The 12,603-nt window shown below is 37.6% G+C and overlaps 1 protein-coding gene and 1 pseudogene across 1 annotated transcript; one reads left to right on the forward strand and one right to left on the reverse strand.

The window, feature by feature from the left end:
* Positions 1-3,329: 3,329 nt before the first annotated feature.
* Positions 3,330-3,803, reverse strand: LOC114506863 (60S ribosomal protein L32-like). The gene has a single exon (XM_036010107.1). The coding sequence runs from the start codon at positions 3,756-3,758 to the stop codon at positions 3,351-3,353; it is 408 nt and encodes a 135-aa protein (XP_035866000.1). The 5' UTR covers positions 3,759-3,803; the 3' UTR covers positions 3,330-3,350.
* On the forward strand, positions 3,757-9,873 carry LOC114505995 (annotated as a pseudogene).
* The last annotated feature ends 2,730 nt before the right edge of the window (positions 9,874-12,603 follow it).

Raw genomic sequence — 12,603 nt, forward strand, 5'->3', positions numbered from 1 at the left:
TAACAGAAAACCAAAAGTAAGACAAATTAAAGAAAATAATCTTCAATTGCATCAAAAGAATAAAACACTCAGGAAAAAATTTAATCAAGGAGGTCAAAGGTGTGTGCACTAAAAAGTATAAAACACTGATGAAAGAAAATTGAAGACACAAGACCCAATTAAATGAAAAGATATCCTATGTTCATGGATAAGAAAACTAATATTGTTAAAATGTCCATTGTACCCAAAGCAATCTACAGATTCAATGCAATTCCAATCAAAATTTCAGTGGCATTTTTTTTCACAGAAATGGAACGAGCAATTCTAAAATTTATGTGGGATGACAAAAGACCCGGAGTTGCCAAAGCAATCTTAAGAAAGAACAATCACCCTACACTCTGTGATTTCAAACTATATTACAAAGCTATGGTAATTACAAGTGTGGTATCAGCATAAAACAGACACATATATCAATGGAACAGAATAGAGAGACTCTGGAAATAAACCTATGTGTATATGGCCAATTAATTTTCTACAGAGGAGCTGCAAAAATACAATGGGGAAAGGATAGCTTCAGTAAATGGTATTGGGAAAACTGGACAGCCACATGTAAAAGAATGAAAATGGACCACTATCTTAAACCATATATTAAATCAACCCAAAATGTATTGAAGATTTAAACATAAGGCCTGACACTGTAAATTTCTTAGAAGAACAAATGGGGGACAAGCTCCTTGACATTGGTCTCAGCAATGATTTTTTGGATTTGACATCAAAGGAAGGGCAACAAAAGCAAAAATAAAGAAGTAGGACAACATCAAACTAAAAAGCTTCTGCACAACAAAGAAAATCATCAACAAAATGAAAAGGCAGCCTATATCATGGGAGGAAATATTTGCAAACCACATATTGATAAGTGGTTAATGTCTGAAATATTCAAGGAACTCATATAACTCATAGCAAAAAAAAAAAAAAAACCCAACAAAAACGTCAGATAAAATTTGGGCAAAGGAGCAAAAGACCTGTACAGACATTTTTCTTAAGAGAGACATGCAAATAACCAACAGGTACATGAAGAAGAGTTCAATACCACTAATCAAAACAGAAATGATCATCAAAATCAGTGAGATATCATCTCTTACCTGTTAGGATGGCTATTATAAAAAAAACAAGAGGTAAAAACTAGCTATAATGTGGAGAAAAGGAAACCCTTGTACACAGTTGGTGGGGAGGTAACCTGATACAGCCAATATGGAAAACAGTACAGAAGTTCCTCGGGAAATTAGAATTTGAACTACTATATGATACAGCAATCCTACTTTTGGGTATGTATATCCAAAGGAAAATAAATTATATCCCAGAGAGATATCTATACTCCCATGTTCATTGCAGCATATTGACAATAGCCAAGGTATAGAAACAACAAAAGTATTCACCAATGAACAAATGGATAAAGAAAATATGATATGTATTACCCAATGGAATATAATATATATACATATGTGTGTGGATACACACACACATTGGAGAATTATTCAGCCATAAGGAAAAAGAAAATTCTGTCATTTGCAACAATATGAGTGAACTTGGAGGGGAGTGAGCTAATTGAAAAAAACTGAAATAAAAATTTCAAATTTGTCATTGAAATAATGACAAATACTGCATGTTATAACATATGGGAACTAAAAAAAAAGAAAGATGAATACATAGAAAGTAGAATGGTGGTTTCCAGAGACTAAGGGACTAGGCAAATAGGAGAGGCTGATGAAAGAATAGAAACTTCCAGTTAGCTATAAAATGAATAAAGTCTGAGGATATAAGTTATAACATGATGCCTATAGTTGATAATTCTGCATCGTATAATTGAAATTTGCTAAGAAACTGTTCTTAACAAAAACAACAACAAAAAAAGCAGGGCAAATGTGTGAGGTGATGAATGGGTTAAACTGATGGTGAGAATCCTTTTGCAATGTATATTTTTATCAAATCACATTGTACACTTCAAATGTATTATAATTTTTTGTTAATTATGAGGGGTAGCCTCGAAAATACCAGAATTATCTTCTGGAGGGCAGGCCCCTTATAGTACAGACTTGCCTGGCTAGGTGAGTATTCTAGGAGCCCCATCTGTATCAGTGTACCAGCTGGTGTTGTTATGAGAGGCTGTGTTCACCTTTAGTGAATTTTTTTTTTGGAAAACTCTTTCAACGTGTTTACCCATTTCATGATGGGTGATTTATGAATGCACCTGCCCATATGGCACTGAACGTTCAACAGTTTTTGACCCAAAATGGCATGACCCTTGTGCTTTATCTTCCCTATTCACCTGATCTCACCCCAAGTGACTTTATTTTTGTTTCCCCAGATGGAAAAAGTCCTCAAAGGGAAACATTTTGCTGATGTGGAAGAGGTGAAACAAAAAATGGGAGAACTAAAAGGCATCAAAATCGATGAGTTCAAAAATTGTTTTAAGCAATGGAAAAAACATCTCCAGTAGGTATGTTGCATCAAATGGAGAGTACTTTGAAGATGACTGAAATTTAAACATGCAAGAATAAATACACAATTTTTTATACATAAATTCTGGTTTATTTGGGTTCCCCATCGTATACTCAGTATAGCTTTAAAAAGTCATCAACATATCCCAGATCATCTAGGTTTTCTCCTGTATTATCTTTTAGGAGTTTTATGGTTTTGCATTTTACCTTTAGGTCTATGATGTATTTTGAGTTAATTTTTGTGAAGGGGTAAGGTCTATGTCTAGATTCATATTTTTTACATGTCCAGTTGTTCTAGCACCATTTGTTGAAAAGAATATTTTTGTCCCATTGTATTGCCTTTGCTCCTTTGTCAAATATCACTTGACTATATTTATGTGAATCTATTTCTGAGCTCTCTATTCCATTCCACTAATCTACTTGTTTATTCTTCTGCCAATACCTCACTGTCCTGATTACTGTAGCTTTATAGTAAGTCTTGAGGTTGGGTAGTGTCAGTCCTCCAACTTTGTTTTTCAGTATTGTCTTGGGATTATAGCTTCTTTATAACACCCACTATTTTAGTGAGCTTGCCACTTGTAAACACTTTTTATATAGTAACTCATTGAATTCTCACAAAACATTATCAGGTAGGTACTATTTAGAGGTGAGGAGATAGTTATAGAGATATAGACAACCTAGCTCTAGAACTCTGTGTTTAATCATTACATTATTTTGTCTTAGATGAATAAGACTTTGATCCTTGAATTGATATTATTATTATAGATTCTGTTATTTAGCTATTTCTGTTTATACTTGTTATTGTTAAGGAGATACTCTTTTTTGGCAGAATTTTAATGTTTATTAACACAAATACAATGTGCACACATCTGTCTATTCATTTCCTTCACTGTGCAGCCTGGCATTGGGATTGGTGACTCTGATGGCCAGCTGGGCTGCTCTTTCCACAATGGCTTTGTGGTTCTTTGAGGAGACGTTGTGAGCAATCTCAGCACAGTAAGATTTGTTGCACATCAGCAGCACTTCAAGCTCCCTGACGTTATGGACCAGCAACTTTCGAAAACCACTGGGCAGCATGTGCTTTGTCTTCTTCTTGTTCCCATAACCAATGCTGGGCATCAATATCTGGCCCTTGAATCTTCTGCACACCCTATTGTCAATGCCTCTGGGTTTCCGCCAGTTCCGCTTAATTTTGATATAACAGTCTGACTGGTGCCAAATGAACTTCTTGGTCCTCTTTTTGACAATCTTGGGTTTCATGAGGGGCCTGAGGGCTGCCATGGTGCCGAGTAAGAGATGGCTGTCACCTCCATAGGCAGCGCTAAGGAAGAGAGAGCAAGGAGATACTTTTAAAATTCCTTTTAATAGACTTCTGGCCAAGATGGAGGCATAGGTAGACACACTGTGCCTCCTTGCACAACCAAAAGAAGGACAACATCAAATTTAAAAACAAACAACAACCAGAACTGACAGAAAATCAAACTGTATGGAAGTCTGACAACCAAGGAGTTAAAGACATATTTATCCAGACCAGTAGGAAGGGTGGAGATGGAGAGACGGGCAGCTGGGCAGAGAGAACTCCAGGCAAGGCAGTGGCTAGAGGACCGGGGCAGGCAAGGTGGCTGCTGGTGGACCCAGCAAGGTGGCAGATTGTGGACTAGGCAGTCCCACATTGTGCAGATAAACCAGAACAACTGGGGAACGAGACAGACCATACAACCCAGAGTTCAAGTGCAGGGAAATAAGGGGAAAAGCCTGGAACTTCTGATCGAAAACACCTCTGAGGGTTGAGGCAGCAGTGGGAGAAACTCCTAGCCTCATAGGAGAGTTCATTAGAGAGACCCACAGGATCCTAGAATGTACACAAACCCATCCACCAGGGAATCAACACCAAAAGAGCCCAGTTTGATTGTGGGTAGTGGAGGAAGTGACTGAAAACTGGCAGAGAGCTGAGCAAGTGGCACTATTCCCTCTGGGTCCATTCCCCCACATACAGCATCACAACACAGCTATGTGGGTTGCCCCGCCGTGGTGAACACTTAAGGCTCCACCCCTTACTATGTAACAGACTCGCCAAGGCAAAAAAAAAAAAAAAAAATGGCCCAAATGAAAGAACAGATCAAACCTCCAGAAAAAATACAACTAAGTGATGAAGAGATAGCCAACCTATCAGATGCACAGTTCAAAACACTGATAATCAGGATGCTCACGGAATTGGTTGAATATGGTCACAAATTAGATTAAAAAAATGAAGGCTATGCTAAGTGAAATAAAGGAAAATATTCAGGGAACCAACAGTGATGGGAAGGAACCAGGACTCAAATCAACGGTTTGGACCAGAAGGAAGAAAGAAACATTCAACCAGAACAGAATGAAGAAACAAGAATTCAAAAAATGAGGACAAGCTTAGGAACCTCCAGGACATCTTTAAACATCCCAACATCTGAATCATAGAGGTACCAGAAGGAGAAGAGGAAGAGCAAGAAATTGAAAACTTATCTGAACAAATAATGAAGGAGAACTTCCTCAATTTGGCAAAGGAAATAGACTTCCAGGAAGTCCAGGAAGCTCAAGGAGGCCCAAAGAGAGAAGTTGGACCCAAGGAGGAACACACCAAAGCACATCATAATTACATTACCCAAGATGAAAGAGGAGAGAATCTTAAAAGCAGCAAGAGGAAAGGAGGCAGTTACCTACAAAGGAGTTCTCATGAGACTATCAGCTGATTTCTTAAGAGAAACCTTGCAGGCAAGAAGGGGCTGGAAAGAAGTATTGCAAGTCATGAAAGGCAAGGACCTACAACCTAGATTACTGTATCCAGCAAAGCTATCATTCAGAATGGAAGGGCAGATAAAGTGCTTCCCAGATAAGGTCAAGTTAAAGGAGTTCATCATCACCAAGCCCTTATTATATGAAATGTTAAAGGGACTTATCTACGAAAAAGAAGATGATCAAAACTATGAATAGTAAAATGACAACAAACTCACAACAATCAAGAACTAAACCTAAAACAAAAACAAACTAAGCAAATAACTCAAACAGGAACAGAATCAGAGAAATGGAATTCACATGGTGGATTATCAGTGTGGGAGTGGGAGGGAGAGGGAGAGGGAAAAGGTACAGAGAATAAGTAGCATAAATGATATGTAGAAAAAAGACAGGGGAAGGTTAGGAATGGTATAGGAAATGTAGAAGCCAAAGAACATGTATGTATGACCCATGGACATGAACTAAAGGGGGGATGTGGGTGGGAAGGTGTGTGCAGAACAGAGGGGAATAAAGGGAGGGAAAAATGGGACAACTGTAATAGCAAAATCAATAAAATATACTTAAACAAAGAAGCGGAGACAAAGCTGACAAAGGTCTAATCTCAATTTAGTCTCTTCCATTCTTTTAACTTTTTATTTTTGAAATAATTAAAAATTCACACAAAATTGTAAAGATAATACAGAGAGGTCTCACATACCTTTCACTCAGTTTCTCCCAATAGTTACATTTTATAACTATATTTACTCAAAACCAGGATATTGACATTGTCATGTTCTATGCCATTTGATCACTTGTACATATTCACAGACTATCACCTCAATGAAGACAGAACTATTACCACAAAGATCTCTCTTGTGCTCCCCTTTATAGTCACAACCTCCCTCCACCATCCCTAAAACCTGGCAACCCCTAGTTTGTTCTCCATCCCTATAATTTTCTTATTTTTAAGAATATTATATAAATAGCCCGGGCTGCTGTGGCTCAATGGATTGAGCGCCAGCCTGTGGACTAAAGGGTGGCTGGTTCAATTCCCAGTCAGTGCACATGCCTGTGTTGTGGGCCAGGTCCTCAGTAGGGGGCAAGTGAGAAACAACCACAGATTGATGTTTGTCTCCCTTTATCTCTCCTTCCCTTACTCTCTCTCTAAAAATAAATATATTTTTTAAAAGGATGTTATATAAACAAAATAATATAGCATGTGTCTTCTTATGATTAATGTTTTTTTCAGCATAATGCCCTTGAAATCCATCCAAGTTATTTTGTGTACCAATATGTAGTCCATTCCTTTTTATTGCTAAGTAGGATTCACTGATATGGATATGCCGCTGTGTACTTAACTAGTCACCTACTGTAGGACATTTGGGTTGTTTACAGTTAGGAGTTATTACAAATAAAGCTGCCATGAACATTTATCTAAAAATTTTTGTGTGAACCTGCATTTTCATTTCTGTGGCATAAATGCAAGAAGTATGACTGCTGGATTGTAAGTTAAATATATGCTTAGTTTTTTAAGAAACTGCCAATTGGTATTGTCACTATTTTTTAAATGTTAGCTGTCGTAATAGATGTGTTAGAAATATCTCATTGTGGTCTTAATTTGTATTTTCTTAATGACTAGTGATGATGAACATCTTTTCACACATTCATTTGCCATATGTCATTAGTCTCTCCAGTGAAGAGAATGTGTCAATGTCACCTTGGGAGAAGATCATGTAGGATGGAGATAGTGTTATTTTTTATATTTTTAAAATAATAATGTGCAGCATTTTTATTTAGTTAAAAATGCATAACCAAAATAAAAGGTGTGGAGGTATAAAGGACAGACCACACCAATTTCACATAGTAAAACCTCCTGAAAAGATCCTTTATTCATCTCTTTCTCCTAAAACTCACCCTCTCTGGTAATTGCCCACATCTTTTTAACCTTGCCTCTTTCTCTTCTTCTCTGCAGCCCTACACATCAATCTGTTTCTCTTCTTCTTTATTATAAGAAGCAAAGTGTTACTTTCTTAGGTTCTCCCAACCTCCTTCAATATCATTACAGAAAAAGGAAGGGTTTGATTGTGACAGTTCATCCTTTGAACCTTAGGGGAAGACTTAAATTCCATCTGATTTGTAAGGTAACCTGAGGAAAGAAGAGTTTTACAAACCAAAAGAGATAAAATGGGTACCCTAAGATTTCATTGGATTTCAGTATATAATAATGTATTTCTATCTATATGCACCCAATTAAGTGCATTAATGAATTACTAACCTAACCCTTGCATGATGGCTTTAAAGGCAAAGTAACATTAATGTGAACAAAGCAAGCACAACACCAAACAACTAGAAAGAAATACAATCTGGTATGTTCCTCATTGGCCTTTTTAAAATAGTAACAACAGTATAATCAAATTTGGCAAGAAGCCAGCCAAAATAATTTTAAATTGAAATTATTATTAAGGATGATCTTTATTGTGCATTGAGATGTTCCTAGAAATAGATATATGTATGTAATTTATAAATAAATAAATAAATGTCAACAGTCAAAATGTTGTAGAGACCACTGGGCTAGCGCATTGGTAGCACTGTTCTCTTCACCTCTGTCACCTTGTCCTACCCCCTGTTAGTCTGTTCTTGTGAAGGTCAGGCTGCTGATATGAGCTCCTACCCAGATCTCTTAAGTTCCTAAGTTTCTCTGTCCTCTCTTCCCCCAAGGTACAGATGTTTGGAGGAAATCCATTGAGTTGGTGCCAACTCAATGACTTGAGTCTGTTTTTCTTTGCCTCAGTTCTGGATAGATTCCTGAGTTTGCTTCTCACATTCTAGTCCCTCCTCTCAACCTTTAAAGGGACCAGAGACAATCTCCTAGGTTGAATATGTTCCATCACTTAGAGCTTGGTGCCCACATGCCTGCCCTCTACCTGATACTTAAGAGAGAGGCTGGCAGCCTATGTGTCTGGGAAAGAACTAAGAACAGGGCAAAGAATGCCAACAAGTACAGTTCTAGTGAGTCATTTACAATAACTGGCACTAGGGATAAAATTCCTAAAATCTAAAATTAAGAATAAAGTTGATTTATATGTATTTTAAATAATAATGTATTACTTAATGGAAATACCAAGAGCATCTACAAAGTACCAAGTGCCCTCCCAATGAATGGAAAGATACATTTATAGTGATACTTTTTGAGTTCCACACTCTGTTGGCCTATGAGTTCCTTCAAGACAGGGATCATACCTCATCTTTGTTTCCCCAGGTGTAGCATTGAACATAATGATTAACATTATTTTTAAATACATATTGCTATTACTTTTTAAGCATTTACTATGACCCAGGGTCTTGCTAAGCACATCACAAATAGGGGGTAGGACAAAAGTAGGTTTACTATTGTTTACATGGAAAATAATACAATAATTGGGTATTCAAGGCAACAAGCTGCATCTGGCAGCCTGATGCTTGGTACATCCCATGCTGCTCATCATGTCCCTAAGAAGCAGCTTCTCCCATCTCCAGACTTAAGTGCATCTTCTTCCTCTAAAATTCCATCCACTCTGTGGCTATAATTGGAGCCCTACTACACAGGTACAGAAAAGAAAAGGAGTAGAACATGGTCCTGCTGCTGTAAGAGAAGCTGGCTTGATGAAAAGGCTCTCCAATTTGGAATGCCACCAAAAAGACTTTGGAGATTTGAGTTTCACTGCAGTAGCCAAAGATGACCTCTACAATAACCTGACAGTGAATCCTCACTCTATGGGCCTGGCCAACCAGGCACTGGCTGAGGTAGTTTGTAGAGCAGTGTCAAGTGGCTACAGCAGTGTTACAGTGGGTGGAGACCACAGCCTGGCACTACCCAGACCTTTGCGTGACTTGGGTTGATGCCCATGCTGACATCGGTACACCCCTCACCACTCCACCTGGATGTCTCTCTGCATGGACAGCAAGTTTCATTTCTCCTTAGAAGACTACAGGACAAAGGACCACATCTCCCAGGATTTTCCTGCATCAAACCTTGTATCTCCTCCCCTAAGTATCGTATGTATTGGTCTAAGAGATGTGGACGCCCACCCCTGGACATTTTATTTAAAAGAATTATGATATCCAGTATTTTTCCATGAGAGACATAGGTGGACCTGGTATCCAGAAGGTCATGGAACAGTCATTTGACCTGCTGATTGGCCAAAGACAAAGGCCAATCCCTCTTGAGTTTTGATATTGATGCAATTAACCCTACACTGGCTCCAGCCACAAGAATGCCTGTTGTGGGGTGACTAACCTATGGAGAAGACATGTATCCAATATACACAATACAGTGTTGCTGTCAGCATTGGATATTGTTGAAGTCAGTCCTTAGCCGGCCACTTCAGAGGAAGAAGCTAAGGCTAGAGCTGGCTGCCAGTGGATGTGATTGTTTCAATTTTGGTTGGACAAGGAAGGGAGGGCACAATGTCTATGACCAACTGCCTATTCCCAGTTCACCATATGAATTAGAAAATGAAGAACATGGGAGACTTCAGAAAATACTGTATACTGACACATGTTCATCACGGTGGGCATTCCAGAGTTGTGAGGTGTTTGAGGGGACAGATAGGACATGGTCACCTGGGTCAATACTGCCTTAATGAGAACATTTGTATATTCTCGTAATTGTAAACTTTCCTTTCCTCTCCATATTGGTGACCAATGATACTACTGTAAATGTATTTGATTCTTTGTTGTTTATAGGATATAATATATTGGAGTACTATGTAAATTTAAAGAAATCATAAACATCATTTATTATACTGATTAAAAAAGAACCCAATAATTAATAAATAATAATACAAGAGTAAACTGTGTGTTTGGCATACTCACAACTATAAATCTACTTTTGGCCCTACCTTGTAATAATTTTATTATCCCTCCTTATGGATGAAGACTCTAAGCTCAGAAGCCCAGTAACTTATCAAAGAACTGACTCCTAGTATAGGTTGAACTGGGATTTGAACCCAAGGTTTCATAATTTTGAAACCACAACTCCTAATAACTATACAATGCCAAGTGGGAAAGAATTGGAGGGTTAGGGAGAGATATAAAAGCTTGCCACTGCTTCTCACGCCAGAAGTAAGGGCATGTTGCTACTTAGAAAACGTGACTTCCAGCCATGTTTCCAGCTAATTACAACTTCTCTGGTGTTAAAGACACTTGCCATGACATCCTCAGACACAGGAAATCTCTTTCTAACATATGTCACAGAAAAAAATAAATTGTAGTGACACAGGTATAAAGTTAAAGAAAGAAATAGGAAACATACTTTCGAAAAGGTAGCTGAGTTTACATTTCCTTGGGAAGTCTAGTTATTATTGCTGGCACATAAGATGAAGCTATTTGCAAATTCATATCTCTTAATTTGGCACAAGGTAGTAATTTAAAGGAAAAAAATATGGATGGAAAAAAATCACTGCTTACAACAGCATCCAGAACCAGAGTGATGCAATTTTCGTTGCATGTCTCCTCAAGTTGGAGAATTCATTAGCACCTATGTAGTGCTTAGGTAATTTGGGACAAAGCAAGTTGCAATATTTAACCATAAGTTCATTTTTCTTTGTAGTTCTAGAACTTCATTTTAGAAGCTTAAGCACACCAATTATTTCACCATTAAATATAGATATAAACTACTCATTTCAAGTTCTTTCTCTTTTACGTCTTGATCAATCATAAAATTTTCTAAGTAATAAATTCACAAAAGTTAATTCTACTATTGAAGTTAGTTTTAGCCATAAAAATTGGAAAATTTACCATATTGCTGTTTTCTATTCAATTCTAAATAAATATTAATTTACACTGGTCTTTTAATGGTAGATAGTGCTTTAGGTAACTGACCAGTTCTTGCTCTCACTTCACTGGCAACTTGAATGGGCCCCATTAGCCCAGTAAGTAATCAGGGATGGATATCTAATCTAACTTCCACCAATCTGATTCTCCCTCCAGGGGATCTGGAATTGAAACCCAATTGCAATCAGCTAAGTCTGTCTATTTAAGCTGAGTTGCTGCAAGGAGGACTTTTTTCTCCCCCATATACACTAAGAAGCAAAAGTAACAAAGGCAAAAATGAATTATCTTACTGATAAATACCAGTGCTATGAGCTGAATTATATCTTCCCAGAAATTCATATATTAAACTCTTAACTCCCAGTACCTCTGAATGTAATTGTACTTAGAGAGATGATCTTTAAAGGAGTAACTAAAATGAAGTAATTAGGGTGGATCCTAATCTCATATGACTGATGTTCTTATAAGAACAAAAAATTTGGGTACAGATATACACAGATCAGAAAACACAGGGTGAAGATCGCCATCTACAAGCCAAGGAGAGAGGCCTGGGACAGATTCTTCCATCGCAGCTCTCAGAAGAAACCAACCCCTGCTGACATTTTGATTGCAGACTTCTAGCCTACGGAGTATGAGAAGATAAATATCTGTTTTTTTAAATCACCTAATCTGTGGAATTTTGTTATGGCAGCCCTAGCAAACTAATACAACCTTAAAAAGATATAGCCTTGTTTGAATTGCTTAAGATAGACTATAAACTCCTGAGGGCACTAAGTATCAGAGTGACAGAAACAAAGGAGATGGTAAAACTATTCTATGACACCAGAAAGATCTGTTTCTCTCTTTCGGAGAGAAGGAGAAAGAATGCAGCAGGAATGTTTGAAGTGGAAGAAATTTTGTGGGTGAAGGACCAAAGGAAATTTCTCAGGAGTCACTGAAGGTATCCCCAGAAGTCAGTGCTGATTATATTGCTGTGATATAAACCCCCAAACCTTCAACAAGATCTACTACACATGGAAACAGGAACCAGAGCCAGGGGTGGCTAAAAGAACATCAGCTGCCCCATCCCTTAACTCACTGTCCCTTACTCAGAAATCTGTAGAGTCTCATTGAAACCTCCAGAGTCCCAAAGAATGTAAAATATGGTTTATGCCAACATTATCTAAATCTCAAGCCCTAGGATATTTTAAGTGACATTTGGATCTGCAAATAAAGAAAATGAAGTAGATTTGCACATAGATACATAAATGAAAAACCATGTAGCCCAGGGAGAGGGTGTAGGGGAGAAGAGAGAGAATAAAAGTAATGAGGCTTTCTATTTCCTGGTTCTAATTCCTTATTTGGCCAGACCAAAACCCTGTTTTTGAAATGCCTACATCCTTATATTTCTCTTGGGATATCATTATAGCCCCCCAAAGAAATCTCTTCCTTTCCTGGCTTAAAGTAGCTCAAGTTAGTTTCATCTGTGACCAAAATTATTTTACTAAGATTTGTATAACATACATATAAAGGACCATGAAATATGAACAGCAAAACAAGGTTGATAATGGATGGGAAGTTTTCATCA

The sequence above is a fragment of the Phyllostomus discolor genome, chromosome 9 (genome assembly GCF_004126475.2).
Source record: "Phyllostomus discolor isolate MPI-MPIP mPhyDis1 chromosome 9, mPhyDis1.pri.v3, whole genome shotgun sequence".
In the NCBI taxonomy this organism is placed as follows: Eukaryota; Metazoa; Chordata; class Mammalia; order Chiroptera; family Phyllostomidae; genus Phyllostomus; species Phyllostomus discolor.